The 19,942-nt window shown below is 43.2% G+C and overlaps 2 protein-coding genes across 6 annotated transcripts in view; one reads left to right on the top strand and one right to left on the bottom strand.

The window, feature by feature from the left end:
- GPC1 (glypican 1) overlaps window positions 1-19,942 on the top strand; it is a 285,536-nt gene that overhangs the window by 260,985 nt on the left and 4,609 nt on the right. For all 4 annotated transcript variants that reach the window (XM_067538898.1, XM_067538901.1, XM_067538900.1 and 1 more), the window contains exons 5-7: window positions 8,006-8,136; window positions 17,525-17,644; window positions 18,991-19,124. In XM_067538898.1, coding sequence (XP_067394999.1) covers window positions 8,006-8,136; window positions 17,525-17,644; window positions 18,991-19,124 — 385 coding nt within the window. The remainder of the gene's footprint in view (window positions 1-8,005; window positions 8,137-17,524; window positions 17,645-18,990; window positions 19,125-19,942) is intronic.
- Window positions 8,113-19,942, bottom strand: part of ANKMY1 (ankyrin repeat and MYND domain containing 1) — an 84,621-nt gene continuing 72,791 nt past the window's right edge. Inside the window, exon 19 of one of the 2 annotated variants that reach the window (XM_067538892.1) lies at window positions 8,113-9,208. The gene's annotated coding sequence lies outside the window, so the exon portion shown is untranslated. Of the gene's footprint in view, window positions 9,209-11,851; window positions 12,612-19,942 lie in introns of those variants that run through there. The other variant, XM_067538893.1, reaches the window with a different exon arrangement.

Below are 19,942 nucleotides of genomic sequence, written 5' to 3'. Positions count from 1 at the left end.
CCCCATGCATCATGAAGGGCCTACCTCCCTTCCCCCCCCCCCCCGCCACAGGCCAAGGGGTGAGGCTGCCCCATGTGCGCCGGCACTGAGCTGTGGGGCTGGAGCAGCGGGTAAGTGTGCTCTATGTCAGCCCTTCATGATGGATGGGGGGCGCAGGAAGCTCTGCACCCCTCAGAGCCTCCTGTGCTCCCTGTGCATCATGAAGGGCTGGCCCGGCACCCCCACCACAGGCAGGCGCCTGGGGGCCTGGCTCCCCAGTCCTCCCTCTCAGCACACCACTGACCCTTGCCTACACTTTTTCCAATTAAACAAATTAAAACAATTCAATTAATTCTTATGCCCTTCCCACCTCTTGAGACGAGATTCTAGAACCCTTATTCTGGCTGAGTGGTACTGTCCTCCATGAGTAGCAAGGGTAAACTAACTGAAGATGGAAAGCACTTCTAGATCCTCCAGTGGAAGATGCTGTAGAAATGAAAAATCATAACATTGTTTCCATGGGCTTAGGGAAAAGAAGTCAGAATTGAGGACTTTTAACTCTGACAATGCTCCTTCAAAACTGAAAGGAGCGGGGGTGGAGTTTGGGGGAATAAGACTTGTATATAAATGAAAATAAAGCTAATTTGCTTTATATTTAAACACAGATGCAATGGGGGAAGGGCAAGTTCAGGAGCCAAGCAAAAAATCAACCCTAGGAGAAGACTAGAATGAAATCAATTAGGGAGCGTAGCCTGAGCATTTATTACACTGATAGGATTACATATTGGGGTGCAACATGCACTTGTCACAGATAACAGGTTCTTTTCCTAGGCAGCTACATAAAGTTAATTGACAAGATGGAATTTGGGGACACGCACACAGAAACTTTATTTAATACAGACACCTATCATTGAAATCATAGGAAAGGCTCAATATACATAAATATATTACTTAGATAAGTGCAGTTCAGTGGTGTACTGTATTGTTTATACTTACAATTTTGCATTGCGCATATTTACAACTTATGGAGACCACTGGAAACAAAGGCAGAAGGGACAGTAACTGTACCCATCAGAAGAGAGGTTCTGATTCCATTTATACCATCTCGAGGACCTGATGAACCCAAAGAAATGGGAACTGGGTGTAGTATTTTATACCCTTCCTTATGGTGGTAATACAGATTTATACCATATTTGATCCTTTCTCCTGATTATAATAAGGTCAGTAGCAGCCCCTGTCCACATGTGACCTGTAGGGTGTCCTGTCCATAAACATGAAGCATTAATATTCATGGATTATATCACTTATTTCTTAATAATTCCTGTATATAAATGTGGTCTCACTGCTTAATATAGGTAAAGCCCTGCAAAACTCCCTTCTCGTGGAATCCTGTGGTATACTGTCTTCTTTCTGGTTACTCATTTGTGTCTCAGAAAGAAAGAGCAAAATATCTGAGCTGGAGTTATTTCCTTAGGCCTACACTATTCAGCTAAATCCTGGCCTTTAGTGGAAGTACTCCTGCAGGGCCTCATGCTCATACAACAGGCTTGTAATCATAGCAAGCCTAATAACTCAGTTATTTGTGCTGCTTCTTGCTGTTATGGCTTTCATAACTTGCATTAAACATGTTTAGCAAAGGAATTATATGGTACCCAGAACTATAAACCCTTCAAGATCAGGTCAGGGGTCAGCAGTCAACCGGAAGGTGTTGCACCTTTCACTTTGTGGAGGTGGCAAACCTGGTTGCAATGAAGGGTATTGTATGTCTATTTATGGGTATGGTTCACAGATTTTAAGGCCATTATGATCATCTAGACCAGTGTTTCCCAACTGGTGCGCCACAGCACACTGGGGTGCCGTCAGGCCTGAGCAGGTTGCCATGGAATTTTTTGAAAAACTACTTGAAGAGTTCTGGATTGGCTCATCAGTATTTATGAGTTCATGTGGAGACTATATGGTGGTGTGCCTCAAATAATTAAAGGCATCAAGATGTACCATGGCAGAGAAAAGTTTGGGAACCACTGATCTAGACTGACCTCCTGCATAAAGCAGGCTAAAGACACCCCCCCACCCCCACCCACACCCACACACACACACACACACACACACACACAGCCGTGATTCCTGCCTCTGGCCTGTAACTGCTGGTTGAGCTATAACATCTCTTCTGAAAAGCTAGCCAATGTACATAATTAAGTTGGATTTTCAGAAAGCCTGTAATAAAAAGCTACCGCTTTAAATGTGAACGACAAGGATTCAGGGAAGGGCCAGAGCTTGGGGGGTAACAGAATCTGTGTATTGCTTGCAACGGGAAATAATGGAGCTCTGTGGGAAGTCAGAGGACCCCTTCTGTTCCTAATTGACCTTCACAAATAGGCCCAAGGACAGCATCTGCAGATAAACTCGCTGATTACATGTAAGTGGGGCTGAGTAGTGAATGAGCACTGTGCAAGCAGCACATATCTCAAGGAGATTTTATTGTCAGCGTAACTGGTTTACCACTAGGGAAATGAAATGTAATGGTGATAAATATCAGGTAATAGGCAATGTGACCATAATAATGAACACTCACAAACTGGGATTCAGGCTTTTGTTTTTTTCTTACCAGACCATTAGCTAAAAATAATTTTTAAAAATATACATTTTCATTTATTTCAAAGATGTTTTAGTTGTGCTACCTGCCAGTTTTAATGCGCCAGTACAGCTATAAATTGAATGATCTTGTGTCCTTGGTTGGGTCACCTCCACCATGGATTACTGCACTGCACTCGTGGGGTGTAACTACACCGGAAAGCCAGTCACAAACATCTCCTTGTTCAGAACGCCGCAGGCTGCTTAACTAATGATGATCCTTGCAGGACAGGCGTTGGGCCTGTGCTCTGTAGTCAGGGCTGGCTGCCAGGTTATTTGGGGAAGAAGGATCCAATCCAAGGTTTTGTTTTCAACTTATAAGCCTTACCTGGTTTGCCCTCTCCTTATGTGGCCCCAGGGTAACTGAACACTGCTGAAGCACTCAAACTAGAAGCCATTTAGTTTAAAATGGAAGGAGCTGGCAGCAGGGCCAAAGAGGTCATAGGCTCAGAAGTCATTTCTCTAGAGCCCTAATTTGGTACTTCCTGGGCATAGGGGCTTTTTACGTAGGGGCTTTTGAAAAAATGGCCGTGTGTGTGTCCAGCCATACATCTCCTCTTCCTCTCAGGACACTGTCTCCTAGGGAAAATAATTTGCCGCATAATTCTGCTTCTCTGAAGGGCAAGATTTGCACTCCTGGGCCTCGTGGTTCCAGCACATCATGTTGAAAACCCTGAGCACACAAGAATTTGTAATCTGCTGAGGTACTCATAGGCCAGCCCAAGGGTCAAAAATCAACCTAATGCAGCAACCTTCAGAGGCCCCTGACTTTTCCAGCCAGTACCTTTCAATAGCAGGGAGTGAGAGCTCTCCTAACTTCTAAGAACACAGAGAGGATGAATTTAAAAATCCCTTTCTTTTTCTTCAACGACAAACCGTAGGGCCAATCCTTCCAGAGAAGGGCGAGGCAATTGGTATCGGTGGCCTGACAGAGCCACCAGAGGTCACTCAATGCAGGAAATCCCCATGGAGAACAGAGGTGCATCTGTGCCAGAGCCCACTGCATGGTCTGCCAGAGCCTCCAGAGTCACCTGCTCTGACCCTTTCCTTGGAGAGAAATCTAGAAAGGGAGAACTTGGTTCCCTTGGTCAGAACAAAGCAGCATCTTTCCAAGTATGGTTCAATGACTCCATCTCCTATTACATGTTCACAGACAGAGGCTTGTGATGGTTTGAGGGCTGAGGATGTCTTGTGACTTGTCTGAGCTCAAACACATGAGCCAGTGGTTCAGGTAAGGATTAGGGACATCCTTTCCCCAGTCGTTTAGTCTTGCCACTAGATCACACTGCCTTCCTTGTGTGGTTCTGACTAAGCTACTTTATGCAGTCTAACCAGGACAGCTGAGTCATCATAAATCTTCTCTCCTTCCTAATTCCACAGTAATAATAATGCTCAACGCCATCAAGCTGTGACAATTTACTACCTTCCAGATGCAGTGAACTAGCCAAAACCATTGTCAGGTTTCCCTTTTGGTGAGGATAGAGCTAAAACACTTGTGATGCTTCCACGTAAATCATCCATGCCATGTGAGTGTTCCTGAATTCCTGGTATTATTAACTAGAGACTAATGTCTCTGTGTCAGCTGGTCAAGGGCTCCTGGCAGTTTAATGCTTATACAAACAAATTACACTCACCACTACCAGCTCTGGTTTTGGTCCCCCAAGGTCAGCATGAAAACCCTGGGAGATATCATGAGACTTTAAGAAGCTGTAAGAGCCTTATTTAATGGCCTTTGATCATGTGACTTGAACTTTATCTCCTTTGTCCAGGTTTACCTCTCCTCTTGGGAGTATAATGACACTAAAAGAAATGTGTTTAAAATAGCATGATGAGTCTTGCCAAAATCCACAGGAGACTGGCAGTTGAGGATTAAATCCTGTGCTTCATTCAACCTGCCATGCTCGGGCATGGCAGCTCTACTTGTGACTGACTGCTGCCCTCTGTCTGGGTCTCTCTGTATGTAGGGGAGCCTCCTATCTGCTATGGCCCTGGTACTGCAGTGACCTCTGTGCAGCATTCCATTGTCCCCCATAGACGGAGGGAGCCATCCACATGCAACTCATTGCTGGATTGGGACCTGTCTGCGCTAGCAGATTTAGAACAAAATAAGGCAAGTTAGGGGAGGAAGAGTATCATGGTAGCCCATCACTTACAGCACGAGTTCATTTAACTGGATTTTCCACTCATCCTTCCACTCACAGAACTGTTTCTCTTGTCTGACTCTCCAGTGGCTGTCTTGTTCTTACCATTCAGCTGTCTTTCTACTCAGTATTATTGTCTGTTGTTGTTAAAACACCAACTCTGTGTCTCTTCCTTGTTTCAGTGGGATGCTCCAAAGTGAAAGTTGAATCAATGCTTACATGAACCTGGGCTCGTTACATATGATGCATCATCCAGCTTTTATCCTTTATTAGTTTATGCTAATTAGCTTTCATTTCTAATGACCCAAATGGCAGGTTACCCCAGTTAATTGGAGGTGAATCCAATGAGAATGGTTAGTGTGAGTCTGGAGTGGGGGAAGAGAAGTTAGCATCCGCTCCATGGGTTTAAACCTGGAGTTTGGGCATTGGCCTGTCTGACAAGAACAAGCTAATTGTTACCTGTCATTGCTCTCCATCTCGCTCCAGCAGAATGACTGGCCACCATTCCTGAAAGGTCAGTGTGCAAGTCTAATTGCTTGATTAAATGGCATTTCTGTGCTTTTTGCACTTGTTCCAGGTTCTTCTTGCCCAAGAGACACTGTTTTTGACAGTAGCTGACCATTAGGAGTAAATCAGATCGGTATTCAAATTATACTTGCACGCTGTAATGTTAAAGATCATAATTCAAACAAGTCACATAGCAAGAATGTTAAACAAAGGGTGGAAATTTGCTGCCCTTCTGTAGCCTTCACTCTTACGCCATTATTTGTAGTTGAAGGTGAGTTTGTAATGATAAGCTGTAGCAACTGTGTTATATGGGCAGATTAGGGCAGGTCAAATTAAGGAAGATGTTTTACAGTGAGTGATGGATTGAATTTTATCAATAACTTTGGGGATTTCCTTTCATTTATCAATATGAGTCCCCAGGATTAATGCATCCACAAGCTAAAATTGTTCAGAAAAGTTATCTTGAAAAATGTGTTACTACTCCTAAACACTAGCAGGAGGTAAACTGCAGATTCTTGGTACTGCAGCAGGGACAGGGTATTCAGAAAATACAAAAAAGCAATTACACCATTGTGTGACATGTTTGACTTTCTAAATCGAAGCAGCGATTGACTTCTACTATAGAAAAAAATTTAATGGCAAAACTATGGTAATTTTTTTTTCAGTTCTTAAGTTTAAAAAACAGCAAAACTATGGTAATTTCTAACAATTTCACTATGAAACATCTGACATACAGAATGCAGGAGGGTGCAGAATGAATAATGCTGGCAATACATACTCATGCTGAGTAAGCGTTTGTACAACCGCACCATCTGTGAGCAGTGTAGTACCAAGCTGATGGGTGGAGTAGAAGACCTAGAATAGAAGTTGCTCAGTCCCATTGAAGTGAATGGTAGCTTTCTTGGACCTCAGGATTTGACCCTCTATTAGGAAGAAAAAAACAGCTTTGAGCAGACATCATTTTTCTGTATGGGAGATGGCAGGGATTCCAAGCATTTTGTTATTACCATCCATTTCCCGCCACAATCTGATTTTATGCAGGTCAGTGGTCTAGTTAATATGTTAAATAAAAGTACATTGAAATCACTACAGGGGCCAATGCCTCATAGATGGTTAGAAGATTTTTATGTCAAACCATGTGGTTAAAAATAAAAGCAATGCTGATACACATTATTGTTCAGTCTGTTTGTATTATGATGGTCTCACTGCACAGGATTCATTAGAAATCTCAAGACTCTTCAGTTACACCACCATCTCTTCCTGCGCACTGGATGTGTAATATTGTGTGGGACTCAGTGTTGCTGTCATCCCATTTATTGTTTTGGAGCACTCAACAGAGGAAATAGCAAAGAGTGGAAGGATTGCAGTTCTAGATTTCGATGCAGTGGTAGAACTGACAGTGCAGAGGGCTTTCTCTGGAAAGCAGTGCCTATAGTAAACAGGGCTGACCATGCAGTGGTGGAATAAGGGAGATTGTGCATGGCTCATACGTAGCTATGCTTATTGGAAGCCATGCAGTGCTGGTAGTCCACACACACTTATGCCCACCCGCTATACTTCACTCACAAATCTATAAAATGAAATAAACATAAAGAGGCCAATACAGTGTTCACAGAGCAGGGACTGCATTTCCAGGAAGCTGAATAGCATCTCTTAATAAAGACAAAAAAATCAAGAGGCGATTTCACACTGCAATTCTCAAAACATAAATCTGAACTTGATGGCAGTTTTCAGTAGTTATGAACCTGCAGGTGGTTGTGTACAAATAGTTCCATTTTTAACCAGTTTCTTTAACCTCTAAGGTCTTGGTTGTTTCCAGTCTCCCTGGACATTCAGAATATCAGTCTGTGTGCACACTGTTCTTTTGGTCTCCACAACCATGTGTGTATATAAAATGTCTTCCTGCATTACCTTGTGTTGTCAGCAAAACCCAGGAGACATGAATCCAGTAAGTAGCTTCTAGAACATGAATGAATGCTGCTGTGATCAACTGTCATTTCAACTCCTGAGCTTGTGAGGTGCTGAAATCAATAGCAACTGAGAGCACAGAGGACTTTTCACCCCCCATCACCCATCTCTCCTCCCCTCTTACCAGTTTAGTTGCATGTGTTCTGCTCCATTGCTTCAAATATGTGGTAGACATTTTCCCTGCTGGTCATGCTTTATCTTGCCTGAGCGCTCACATCCAAAATGGTGCTTGTGAAATATTTACTGGTAGCAAGTTTTTTTTCTCTGTCCTGGGCATAGGAGCCACACACACGCCCATAAAACCTTTCTGTGGGCTCTTTGTGTAAACACTACCGTCTCCAAAGTTCCACTCATTGTAGCACTTGGTTGAAAGTTGAATGCAAGCCGGTAAGGGGAGTTAGATCAAGATCCTTGCTTTGTATTTCTGCAGATTCCTCTGTACAATGCCCAGTGCTCTCTGGTCATTGTGTAAGGTAGTGGCAATCTGCAAAGAGATGCTGAAATAGCTATTTTTTCCCTGTGGTGTTCATCTGGCACTAGGGGTGCCTTGATTGATGCATTTGGGTATCAGTTTTGAATGCTGCCAAACATAGAGAATGAAACTACTGAAAATGTACAACAATACATGTACCTAGAAGATGTTATTCAACAATTTAATCTAGTGAGAGGCAAATGTTTGATTCCTCCCAATATAAATATATGTGCATTTTATGTTGCATTATAATTTGATTTGTATAGTATATACTTAGAAGGTGTCTCCATCACTCTTACTTTACTAGATTCTATGCTGTTGGTGGCTGACCGGTTTGATGGACCATCCAATGTAGACACTGTAATTGGTACCATTCACACAAGGATTGCTGAAGCCATTTCTAACATGCAAGAAAACAGAGACTCTATCACAACCAAGGTAAGGAACTAATAGCTGTGCCTAAAGTTGATATTAAATTAGTTGAGAATTCTCTGGCTACGGCCTTGTGCATTTTCTACCAATACCATTTAACTGCCTTAACATAGAGATTAAATACAAGCTTCTTTTAATTACAAGAAACTATTCATCCCATGCAAGTGAACCTTCTCAAATGTTTCCAATTCAGACTCTTCCCCATCTCCACCTCCAGCCAACCAATTTGATACGTATGGACAAAATACAGTGTGGTGTTGAATTCTGAATGACTCTGGAAAGCACGGTGACATTGCATTATGCTGCCTCAACCACCATATCCATGGGGGCTTTAGTATTCTCACTGAGCTGAGCTATGTACAGCAAGTTTGTGGGGTGGCTTACACTCAACCCAGGAGACAACCAGTCTCGACAGCCACAGGGAACATTAAGAAATGGAAACATTTGGCTTACCAGGTTGTAGTTCTGGGGTAGGGTTGTTATGTGCAGTCATCCTGTGAAGCAGGTTTTGCTGGTTCTGTGTGTCTCACAAGAGCCATATTTCCAAGTGCTGTTTTATTGATCTCCACGTTCAGAAAATTTAACCCACTAATTACAAGCACATGCTGTAGATACAGGTGTAAGAAGTCTTGGCAAAGTGAACAACCCCCCTCTCCGATTTCCTGCTTTTCACACAAACATACCACCAAGCGTTCCAACCTGCCATTGTTATTCAGGATGAAGATTGCCCTGTGGAAAGTGTCTGTATTATATGGGAAAGTAGAATATCATCTAAACAACAAGGTGCACTGATGAGCCCTGGTTGTAACTTTCATTGAGGGGTGGATACTCTGTTCCACTCAGTATTTGATTGGAGCAGCAAAGTGCATTTGACAAGCTTTCTGAACTGGATCTTGTAATAAAGTGCACTTGACTGTATTTGCGTGTGGAGCCAAGTAGCAGAGGTTGGGAGCTGACAAATCGCTGAGACGATGAGTTTGACAAACAGGGAAGGATCAAGGATAGAGCCAGGGAAGTGAGGTTTAAGAGCCGCACCGCTTCCCGTTCCACTTCAGTCTGCAAGCACCATTGGAAATCACTGAAAAAAATCAGATCACATCTGGTTCATTTCTACACATGGCATTTCCCTAAAGTGATTACTTGTGAAACATCAGCCAAGGCTCTTGAGCCAGTGCCAGTTAAGATGCCTTTGAACTATCAGCAGTTGATCATCCGTATCAAAGGCTTTATTTAAATCTTTGAAAGTAAGCAGCAGATATATTTATTTTCTTACCCAGGGAAAGAAGAAAATATACAGCAGATATGTCCATGGGCTATCTGTTTTTCCAGGCAAAGGGTAGAAATTTACATACCATGCAGTCATAGATGGGCCATTATATTTCTCTGGTGTAAAGAGTTCTGTGGTGCCCAGCTAGTCCCAAATAACTTTGGTTTGGACATGAACAACGGCTGTTAAAATAGTGCAGAGCTAAAACTGAGCAGTCCTCAGCACTAGCCCCGATGATATCGATGGGAAATTTAACCAATGGGAGTAGAGTTACGCCAGCACTGAGTGCTTTCAAAAATCACAACCTCAGGGGCACAGTACCTCATTCATGAGAAGAGGCAGAGGTGGCCTTTGGACTCAGTAAAGCCTGCAACCATGGTTCGGTCTGATTTGGGGGACCGAAAAATGTAAAAGCCACTCTTGCTTCCATTTAAAATATTTTAGCACTTCTCCTTGAAGATGGGAACTGGTCAGTAGGAGTTTGGATGAAGGGACTTTAAAGTCTCTCACGTGGAAGTGGGTCAGTCAATTTTGGAGTGTCTCCCAAACAGTGATCTTACTGATGCTCCCCAGCCATCAGGCTGGGTCTGTGCACAGTGGGGCAATCTTGGTGGCCAGCAGTTGGTTACAGTTGTGATAGCGGTGTGGCAAATAATTTTTTCACAGGCCATAACCACTGGTTACCGGAGAGGGAGGAGATGCACCTAACTACCACTTTCGGTATGAGGGTAAATCCCTCATGCATTGGTGGTGGGAAAAGAGACCATTTGATATCTGGTCCACAGAGCAAGACGGAGGATATTATCAACTTCAAGTTGTTTGTTTCAGTACCTTAGATTGGGGGGGGGGGCCGCTCATTCTCCCCTAATGTTATGTGATCCAGACAGGCCGGAAATAAAACGACTCACAGAATAAACAACACAGCACACAGTGAAATCCCACGGCATCATGACTTCCAAATGCCAGCCTAGTGTGCCACCAGGAGAAATCAGTATTGCTGGCCTAACCAGAAAAGAGTGCGTGTTGCCGATCACTACAGAATCTCCCGGAACTGACATCTGACTCATCTTTTTGTTGTTTCACTACAGTTTTAAGTCATTGTCTTTTATCAATATTCATCTTTTGAAACAAAACCAAGCAACACCACAACCAATACCAGTCCTCCCCACCTTCCTTCCCCGCTGCCTTCAGAGAAACTTTTTGGCTAGGTATTGATCTGTGTCCTATCTGATCCTCACTCATACAAAGTTTTAGACCAGACTCATCTTTACAGGAAGCATGTGCATAAAATAGTCTCCTCCCCATCATAGCAATTGGTCTGAATTTTCTTGCCAGTTACAACCCTTCATCCTTTGCCTGCAAAGCTTTGCACAGCTGTACCTCGGAGCAGAATTTGACACCTTAGTTGCATGTATCAAAGCATGCTGGAGAGAATTCATGCTGGCATCGTTTCTCTGATGTTGTTGCTCAACAACCCACCGAGGCTGATGTTAACAGCAGAATAATTTGTGTTCCTGAACCCCAGCTGCCTTTCCCATGACTCTGAAGTGCAGTAACTAACAGATTCTGATATAAAATGAATCTGAAGCTGGCTGGCAAATAGATAAGTCAGTGATAGACCAAGTAGAGAGGGGGATAAAAATACCAGTGCAGCACAAAACACAATACCAATATAGCACAGAAATAGAATAATCAATTATAATAAGGAAAATAATAGAGGAATGAATGGGACTATAACTGCCATGAAGTGTTTTTCATTATTCTATGTTTTTATATCCCTGAAAGAATTGTTTCATAGTAACCACAGTAATTAGGACTATAAACACTAAACTACAGCAGTGAAACTGGATTAGTTTTATTTCTATAAAACAAAATTTAAAATACTTTATGTACAATTTGTAAAGATCTTGCACCAGAGGAAGTAGACAGATGAAATATTTGGATTGCCACCGACTTGCCATTACACTGCATGGTTCAATGCTGGTGTTCTACCTGCACCTAAAAGGACAATATATCTAGAAAAGAAAGGTTCTAGATTAAGGATAGGCGGAGTGAATGCTTCCCAGGAATGCTAATGGGACACACTGTCTCTCCTTTCTAGGTCATTTGGTAAAATCAGGTCTTAGCAGAGAGTTCACAGAATCATAGATATGTAGGGCTGAATGGGATGGGACCACAGGAGGCAAAGTCTAGCCCCCCTCGTGCTGAGGCAAAATCGAGTACACCTAACCCATCCCTGATAGATGTTTGTCCAGTCTGTTCTTAAAAACCTCCAAGGATGGGGATTCCACAACCTCCCTTGGAAACCTATTCCACAGTTTAACTACACCTATAGTAAGAAAGCTTCTCCTAATATCTAACCCAAATGTCCTTGCTGTAGTTTAAGCTCATTACAAGTTGTCAGCACACAAAGGGAAATGAGATGGCAATGCTTGCGAACATTGGCATGCTTGATCTCTCTGCCAGTGGTGTACTGCGAGGAGGGAGGGTGCCAGCCGAACCCTCGGAGGAGGAGTCACCCTACACTGTCACAGGCGGCCAGGCACTGCTGGGCTTTAACATCCCCGGCGGCCACGCCAACCCCAGCTCAGGCCTGCCAGCAGCCAAGGGCTCCCACAGCGGGGGGAGCGGGAAACAGGCCTGCAAGACCCCCCCCCCCCCCCCAAGGGGTGCTGCCGCCGACTGGGGGGAGGTGCAAATGTAAGTACTGGCCCTTGGGCGCTGGAGACCCATGGTACACCACTGCTCTCTGCATTAAGGAATTGTGTGCTAGTGTTCTATTGTTTTAGGATCTGTTGATAGCTTCTGCCTGCAAATTCAAACTTGGGTTAAGTAGGCAACTAGCATGAGTTTAAAGACATCCAAAGAGCAAGTGCCCTATTCTGAAAATGTCCATGTTTCTTGAACCAAAATTACAAGAAGCACCCTCCCACACAAGCCTTCTGTCAAAAAACATGTACATTCTTCTATTAAGTTCAGCCATCTTTTATCAATTTACAGATTTTCAGGTCCAATTTAAGGCACATGGTTCCTCAATGTCTAGACATTTTCTCTGTTGGTCTGAATGAGCCTCAATTTGCTGACCTTCCAGACACACTACAGAAGCCATTGATTTGACTGGGTGTTTGACGAACGTTGAGGGTGTGCTTCCGGGAAGGATTGGTAGGGGAGAGGCTTTTCTGTTCTCCAAACATTTCATCTGTAACTTTGAGGACTGAGGGAGGAGAAAATAGCTTAGCTTCATCATTGGAACCTAATTTAAATAAAAACAGAAAGACTTTTCCCCCTGTAAAATCTTGAAAGTGGAACTAAATTAATTTTGGCTACCACAGAGCCCATTTGTATTGATTTATTTATTTGGTTGGCTTTATTAATAATCAAAAATATTCATACAAAAAACTCTGAGCATCCTTTTAGAAACTAGACATGGCATAACAATGAGATCCAGCTAGTAGCATTAAATAATGATACACAAGTAAATGAACTCAGCCAGCCAATGACACTAAATAACCTAAACAGAGGCAGTGGCTTACCTCAGATAGTCCAGAGAAACATATAACAATAATATATGTTATTTCCAAACAGTCATTCCAATTTTTCATTGCTTACCTGACATGAACCTTTTGGAAGCTTGCCCATCATTAATAAACACGAATGATCAGGTCATTCCTACCAAACCACTTTTCTAAACCCTTACAAAGGAAGATGTGAGAAAGGCACAGTGGCTTTCAGCCAGGTCACTTCTGGACTGTGTGTTTGCTCATAGCTGACTCTAAGGAGACTGTTACTGTACGGTAGTGGGAATCATGAGGTGGGAAAAGTGGATATTGGTGCTTACAGAAAGCAAGTGCTGCATCCTGATGAAGCAGAAGCAGAAAGGAATGAAAACACCAAAAGTGGCAGTTTTCCTGTTTCAAAGATGGGAACGCAGAGAGGCACCAGGCTGTCAATCTAATAGAGCTGTAAAGGTTTCTTCTGACCCTGGTTCAATGGAAAATATACTTAATGCTTAGTAGCATTCATCATCAATGGCTTTGTCAACACTGACTAATTCATCCTCACAACATGCCTGTGAGTCAAGTAATAAAGTATTATTACTCCAATTTTACAGATGGGGAAACTGAGGCAGAGAGAGTAAATAAGGGGCCCTTGGCTGCAGTGGAAGTCAGTGGCAAAGCTGAGAGTAGAATTTATGAGATTCTGTTTTAAGGTTCTGGCTTAAAGATGCTCTCCTTACATTCTAGAAGGAACATTTCTAGTATATCAGTACTGTTATTGTAAAAATGGCTGGATCTTATAAGCTTTCCTAATCCATTGACAACATGGACTGTTCAGGTAATAATGCAGACACAGCTAATCAGAGCTCCTATCCTCTGGGTGAAGGAAACTGATCAGATGTTTAGAGACATCATTTTCTTGCTTTCAGCCTGGTGAGTCTTGTTTTTCTTATTACGCTGCACTCACTGGTATTATTCTTCCTCATAGTGCAAATAACTTTGGGCTGGGCCTTTTTTACGGCCTTATGATATTTTTAGGATAGTTTTCTTTTTATACTTCAAGATACTGAGCTTTTTTGTTTGCAGTACATTCTCACCCAGAGTGCATGATATACCGCCCTCTGTCTGCTCAAATCCGTCCTTAAAACTCACTTTTTATGCAAAAAAATCACCAGTTTACTGCTTCATAAAGGATCTGGTCCAAAGAAGACAATTGAAGTTGTTGGAAAGAACCCAGTTCTAATATCTTAAAGCCTATCTGCTATCTAAGACAGAACGCTCCTCGGGCCCCTCTAGTGCATGGTGTGCCTGATTTTCATCACCTCTCAGTCTGGATTGCAGGTGCCTTGGTTTAGGGTTCATGGCTTCTTTTGCATCTTGTAGAGCACAGAGCAGGCACTGCTTAATCAATATTAGCTGTAAGTAGTCAGCAGTGCCTCAGTTATTCTGCATAAGTACTTACTGGCAAATAAAGAGGCATGGGAGTTTGGATAAAGTAAGGACCAAACCTGGACCCCTAGGGAGCGTAGAATGACTTGGGTAAATGTTCTACATCAATAGCCGAGGCTGGAAACCAGACTAGCACAGGAAGGCTGTTCTTTCATGAAGTATTTCTTACTTGGGCTGACCTGGAAGCCATAGTCTGACACTGGAAATTTCACAGGTTCATAGAGTTTAAAGCCTGAAAGGACCACCAGATGATCCCCTACTCTGACCTCCTGGAAATTCCACCCACTTTCCCGTTTTGAGCCCAGTGACTTGTGTTGGACTGAAGCTTCTTCCAAAAAGGCAGCCAGTCTGGATCTGAAGCCATCAGGAGATGGAGACTCCACCACTTCCCTCGGGAGTACATTCCAAGGTTTAATCCCTTTCACTGTTGGAAATGTGTGCCTCATATCTAATTCAAATTTGTCTGGCTTTAACATCCAGCCATAAGTACATCTTCTGCCTTCCTCCACTAGGTTAAAGAGCCCTTTAGTGCCTGGTATTTGCTTCCCGTGAAGGTATTTATACACTGTCATCAAATCACCTCTTGAGCTTTTTTTTGATTAGCTAAACAGATTGAGCTCTTTAAGGCTCCCATTGTAAAGCATTTCCTTCAGCCCTGAAATAATTTTTGTGGCTTTTTCTGTACCCTTTCCAATTTTTTCTATAGCCTCTTTAAAATGCAAATAGAGATCCACAGTTAGTCTCAACAGTGCCATAATCACTTCCCTGCTGCTGATCACAAGTGTTTGTACAGCCAGCGTTAGCCTTTTTGGCCAAAGCATTGCACTGGGAGCTCATGTTCAGTTGTTTGATCCACTATGACGCCTAGATCAGTCTCAGAATCACGGCTTTCCAGAATTCTGTAGGTAGGTAGGGCCTGTATTCTTGGTTCTTTGCAGCATGCCCTTGCATTTGGCTGTATTAAAATGCATTTTGTTTGAATGGCCTCAGCTTTCCAAGGGACCCAGGTCACTCTGAATGACTGCCCTATTCTCAACATTATTTACCACTCAAACAACCTTTGTGTCATCTGCAAATTTTATCAGCAACGATTTGATATTTACTTCCAGATCATAGATAAAAGCTTGAACAGTGTCAAGGTGAGAACCAATCCCTGTTGAACCCCACTAGAAACACCCCCCATTTGATAAATGTTAATTCCCCATTGACAATTACTTTTTGAGAACTGTTCAATTAGCCAGTTTCTAATCCATTTACTGTGTGCTTTAGTGATAAGGTTAAGATTCTGGCACAGGTATTTTTACTAAAACAATAAACAAAGAAGTATTGCGGGCAATAAACAAAAATTCATGTAAGCCCGCAACTTGTCATTGACTTTTACTAAAAATACCATGGAGAAGAGTGGAAAACAAAGCTCCTGGGGCTTGTAGTTGCTCCAGTCCCGCTGCTACTGCTCCCGCGCCTTCAGGGCTGGCTGCCGGTCAGCTGTTGTGCGGCCCCAGGTCTGGCCACTGGGCCAGCCATGCCCCAGAAGAAGTCATAGAGGTCCTGGAAAGTCATGGAATCTGTGACCTCCATGACAGAATTATTTATTGACATTACATAGTGTGAATTTTTCAGGCTGAATGTTGTACAGTATTAAGTCAAACACTTTACAAAAATCTATTAATCTAAACAAGAAATGAAATCAGGTTTTTTGATGACCTACTTTCCTTAAAAAAGCATGCTGGCAGGCATTCATTTTATTCCTATCCTTGAAATCGTTATTGATTGAATCCTGTAATTAGGTTTTCCATCATTTTACCTGGGGTTGGTGTCAGGTGAACCACTCTATAAGTACCCGGATTATCTTGCTTTCCCTTTGTGAATATTGGCATAATATTAGTACTCTTCCAGTATTCTGGAATTTCCCCAAGATTTATTAAAAAAATTAACATCAGTGGGCCAAACGTCTCCTCAGCCAATTCTTGGGCCTAAGTTATTCAAACCTGTTGATTTAAAAAATGTACTTCTAGTAGATGCTATTTAACATCTTCCTTAATTACTAATGGACTTGGAAGTGCTTAAGCAGCTCATGATTCTTTCCAAACACAGAACTAAATATTCATTGAACACTTCTGCCCTCAGAAGTGGAGCTAATCTAGTTGGATCTGCAGGTCAGGTGCATTTGGGACAGAAATTTCAGCCCCAGGGATTATATTATTCCGGTCAGTTTTTGGATGCATTTAAAACTAAACAATAAATGGCCCTGAAATATAATCTGATACTCTGGGAAAAGTAGTTGAGATTGCTTTACTTAATCACCAGCTTGTAAAAACACACAGCTGTCTTTTATCCTATATGTAATATGCTATTTAGACCAGTTTATTGCTTCATAAACCATAGCAGAGAATAAACCATTAATTCACTGGTGTCAGTGAGAACAAACGTGAATTGTTAGTTATTTTAATATTAATGTTGGACTGTAAATCTTCAACAGCTTCAAAGGTCAATAGTAAAAAGTGCACTCCATAGACTAGCTGCAGGAGAGAGCTAGGCCCTAGCACAACAAGGCTCTTCCTCAGCAGGAGAGATAATCAGTCAGCTGCTATGCAGCTCTTGGCAGAGTCCAATAAGATGCATTAGAAACAAGTGTCTTAAAATTGCTCTTGTGTAATTATGAACAGAAAGTAAATATTCCTCCTTCTCTTCACACATGAAGCTTTCACATCCAATTTGTAACGGTCTTTGCAGACTATGATTCTACCAGCATGAACCACCAGGTGAATTCGCAATGATTTCTGTTAATGTATTAAAATACGTTGATTGGCGGTATTGGCCTAATGAGATGACCACATAGCTGCTCTTTACACTTGTGGCTTGTATGGACAGAACACTGGGATGGTTTTATTGTAGGGAAAGGGGGAGGGTGCCTGGCTTTTTCTTTAAGACCTGATGAGTTTTTAGAATCACGGAATGGGAAGTGCAAAATTGCTAGAGGTATTTTTCTTTTTTTTAACATAAACAGTGGTGACAGGGCCAAAGACTAGGTCATAATATAAAAGATCAGGTGAGTGGGAGTAAATGGGGAATTAATACAGAATTATTTAACAGGAAAAGTAATACATACAACACTAGTTAATGAGGAAAGCTAATGAACCACAATATAAAGGAATTTTTGGTTTGGTTTGGATTTTTTCAGGTTTTCCAAGGTTGTGGAAATCCCAAAATAAGCACAAAAGCATCCAGTGGAGAGGATAAGAAAAAAAGGGGTAAAGCTGTCACGGATGATAAATCCTCCGGGTTTGGTGTGGAGAAGCTAGTAAGTGTCTCTCTGAATTTTCGGGACATATTTATAAAACATTTCCCCCTTGGAATATTGTATGCTCTCTGTTCTTGTCATGTGTCGAGATCATCACTGACCCAACAGCAGGACGTCACTGAAACCTGCGCTCACCAGCCCCATTTGGGACTGGTGGTGTGTTCTGTATAACACAAGCTCAGAGCAAGCCCTCAGCTGCACTCTAGTCTTTGGTGGCTTCCCAATAAACACTCAAACATGCCTGGTAAGTAGAAAAAGTTACGGCAGTCACTCTGAAGACTCAACTAAGACAGGATTCTTGCTGCTGCTTTCAGCTCCCTAGCCCCAGACTGGTGGAACTTCCCAAGCATGGCAAGAGGTTTGGTCCTAAGAGCATTGGTAGCAGAGCAACGCACAAGGCAGCCCGTCCTTTCCTCCAGCATGGGCAGGTGTGCATCATCACTGCCCTGAGTTGTTTCTCTCTCTGAAGGTCTAGTCCTTGGTCTCCCAGACCTGGTCTTGCTCTGCCATTGGTGTTCTGGGGCATCATCTCCGGATGGTGATGTTGGAGAACCTGTCACATTGTCTCCCTGCAGCCTTGTTGTGCTATGGTCCTCATCTTTTACTGGACACTTCTGATTCTCAGACAATATGATCATCCTGTTTCCTCTCTCAGAGGCTGATCCAACTCTTTGTTCCTCAGCGGCTTCTGGCTCAGCTTTTCAGCACTAGATTACAGCACCTGCTCCTTAGCAGCTCCCTGGATCACTCCCAGGCTCAGCGCGTGCCAGCATTGCAGCCCCCTTGCTAGGCTGCTTTCCCTGGCTCTAGTCTGCCCTCTGCCCTACAGGATCTGCTTCTCCTGCCCCGGCCCACCTGGGTCTGTCTCCGGCGCCCATCAGAGCCTGTTACCTGGCCTGCCCACTGCAGCCTGCTGCCTACGTTCTCTCACCATCTCCTTGGGGCTTTTTTCCAGGATCACACAACACCCTCTATTGCCTAGAGAATGGTTTGTGGCCTCGTGGAGCTAGTCTCTTCCCCCGTGGTTATTTTAGTGGGTGGGGTTAGGGAAGTAGCTAGGAAGGAGGCAGCAGATCATTGTCATACCTAGTTTTAATAATAATTGTGTTATAAAACAGATGGACACAGCAGAACAGTCCTTGGTATGTCTATGTTGGCCCCAGTTTGCCAGCTCCTTGGGCTGAGGGTTATTATTTAAGGTAAAGTAATGCTCTTTTCCTGTACATGAAAAAACAACAGTGATCTGTATCATAAAATAAATGAGCTAAAATAGTCTAGCTGGACTACCCAGCCTCTGGGGTTTAATAGATGTTTTCTGAGGCCCAGATTCTCCCTCCATCTTACAGGTTTCGGATGCCAAAGGGAAGCTGAGAGATATCAGGGATTACTGGGTTGCCCTTCCAAGCACACTTTGCAATGAGAAAATAATATCTGGCTTCACGACCGAGGACAAGTGCTGGAACGGAATGACCAAGGGGAGGTAAGGATGGGGTGTAGAGAAGAGAAGCAAAAAATCTCCATGCTAGAACTCACAGCTGCTACCAGAGAGAGAGGATAACGTTAGATGCAGAGATAAAATCATTTCTTCCACATCCCTGCTCCAGGAAACTTCATAGCCTGTGAATATAAACGCCATTACAGCAGGTGTCTGACTAAAATATGGTTTCCCCTCCAGGACAGCTCTCCCAGTTGCTTCAACCCTTCTCCTGTGTTCTCTACCCACCAGTTGTTGCTAAGGCCACGGTAACTTCCCTGTCCCCAGCAGGGGGCAGTGTGAGGATCAGGATCCAGGGAGGGCTCCACCCCCTGAGTCGCTGCACACCATACGTAAGGACAGATCCCAGTTCTGAGCACCACCAGGGCTAGTCACAGCTTGTTCAGGTGGCTGCAGCCAGACTGGCACACCCCTTGTGGGCCTCTCAATCTCAGCCCTAGAATTAGCCCTACTGTCCGCTCCCATCAGTTTAAATGGCTGAGCCCCAGCCTCTCAGGAACAAATAAAAAGCCTAACCCTTGCCCGGGGGCAATTTCTGATGAATGGGTGCCTTGAGTTTAAATTTATCTCCCTGCATTTTAGACTTTTTACATCGAAGCAGGTTTGCCACAATATTACACCAGGGAATCTTTGCATACTTTCAAAAGGCATTAAATGCCATTAGTAGAATGGACAGATTCACTTTGGAAGAAATCCAGAGGCGCTGCTGGAAATTACAGACATTTACCTAGGGTTACGCACTGTTCCCTCTTAGACTTCACTCACTGAAAATTCTGCAGCCATAGAAATATTTGGTGCACAGG

Source organism: Emydura macquarii, unplaced genomic scaffold (assembly GCF_026122565.2).
Source record: "Emydura macquarii macquarii isolate MOO-44397 ecotype Brisbane River unplaced genomic scaffold, CSIRO-AGI_Emac_v2 contig_499, whole genome shotgun sequence".
In the NCBI taxonomy this organism is placed as follows: Eukaryota; Metazoa; Chordata; order Testudines; family Chelidae; genus Emydura; species Emydura macquarii.
The sequence above is the reverse complement of the archived record's forward strand: the minus strand, read 5'-3'. Positions and strand labels throughout refer to the sequence as shown.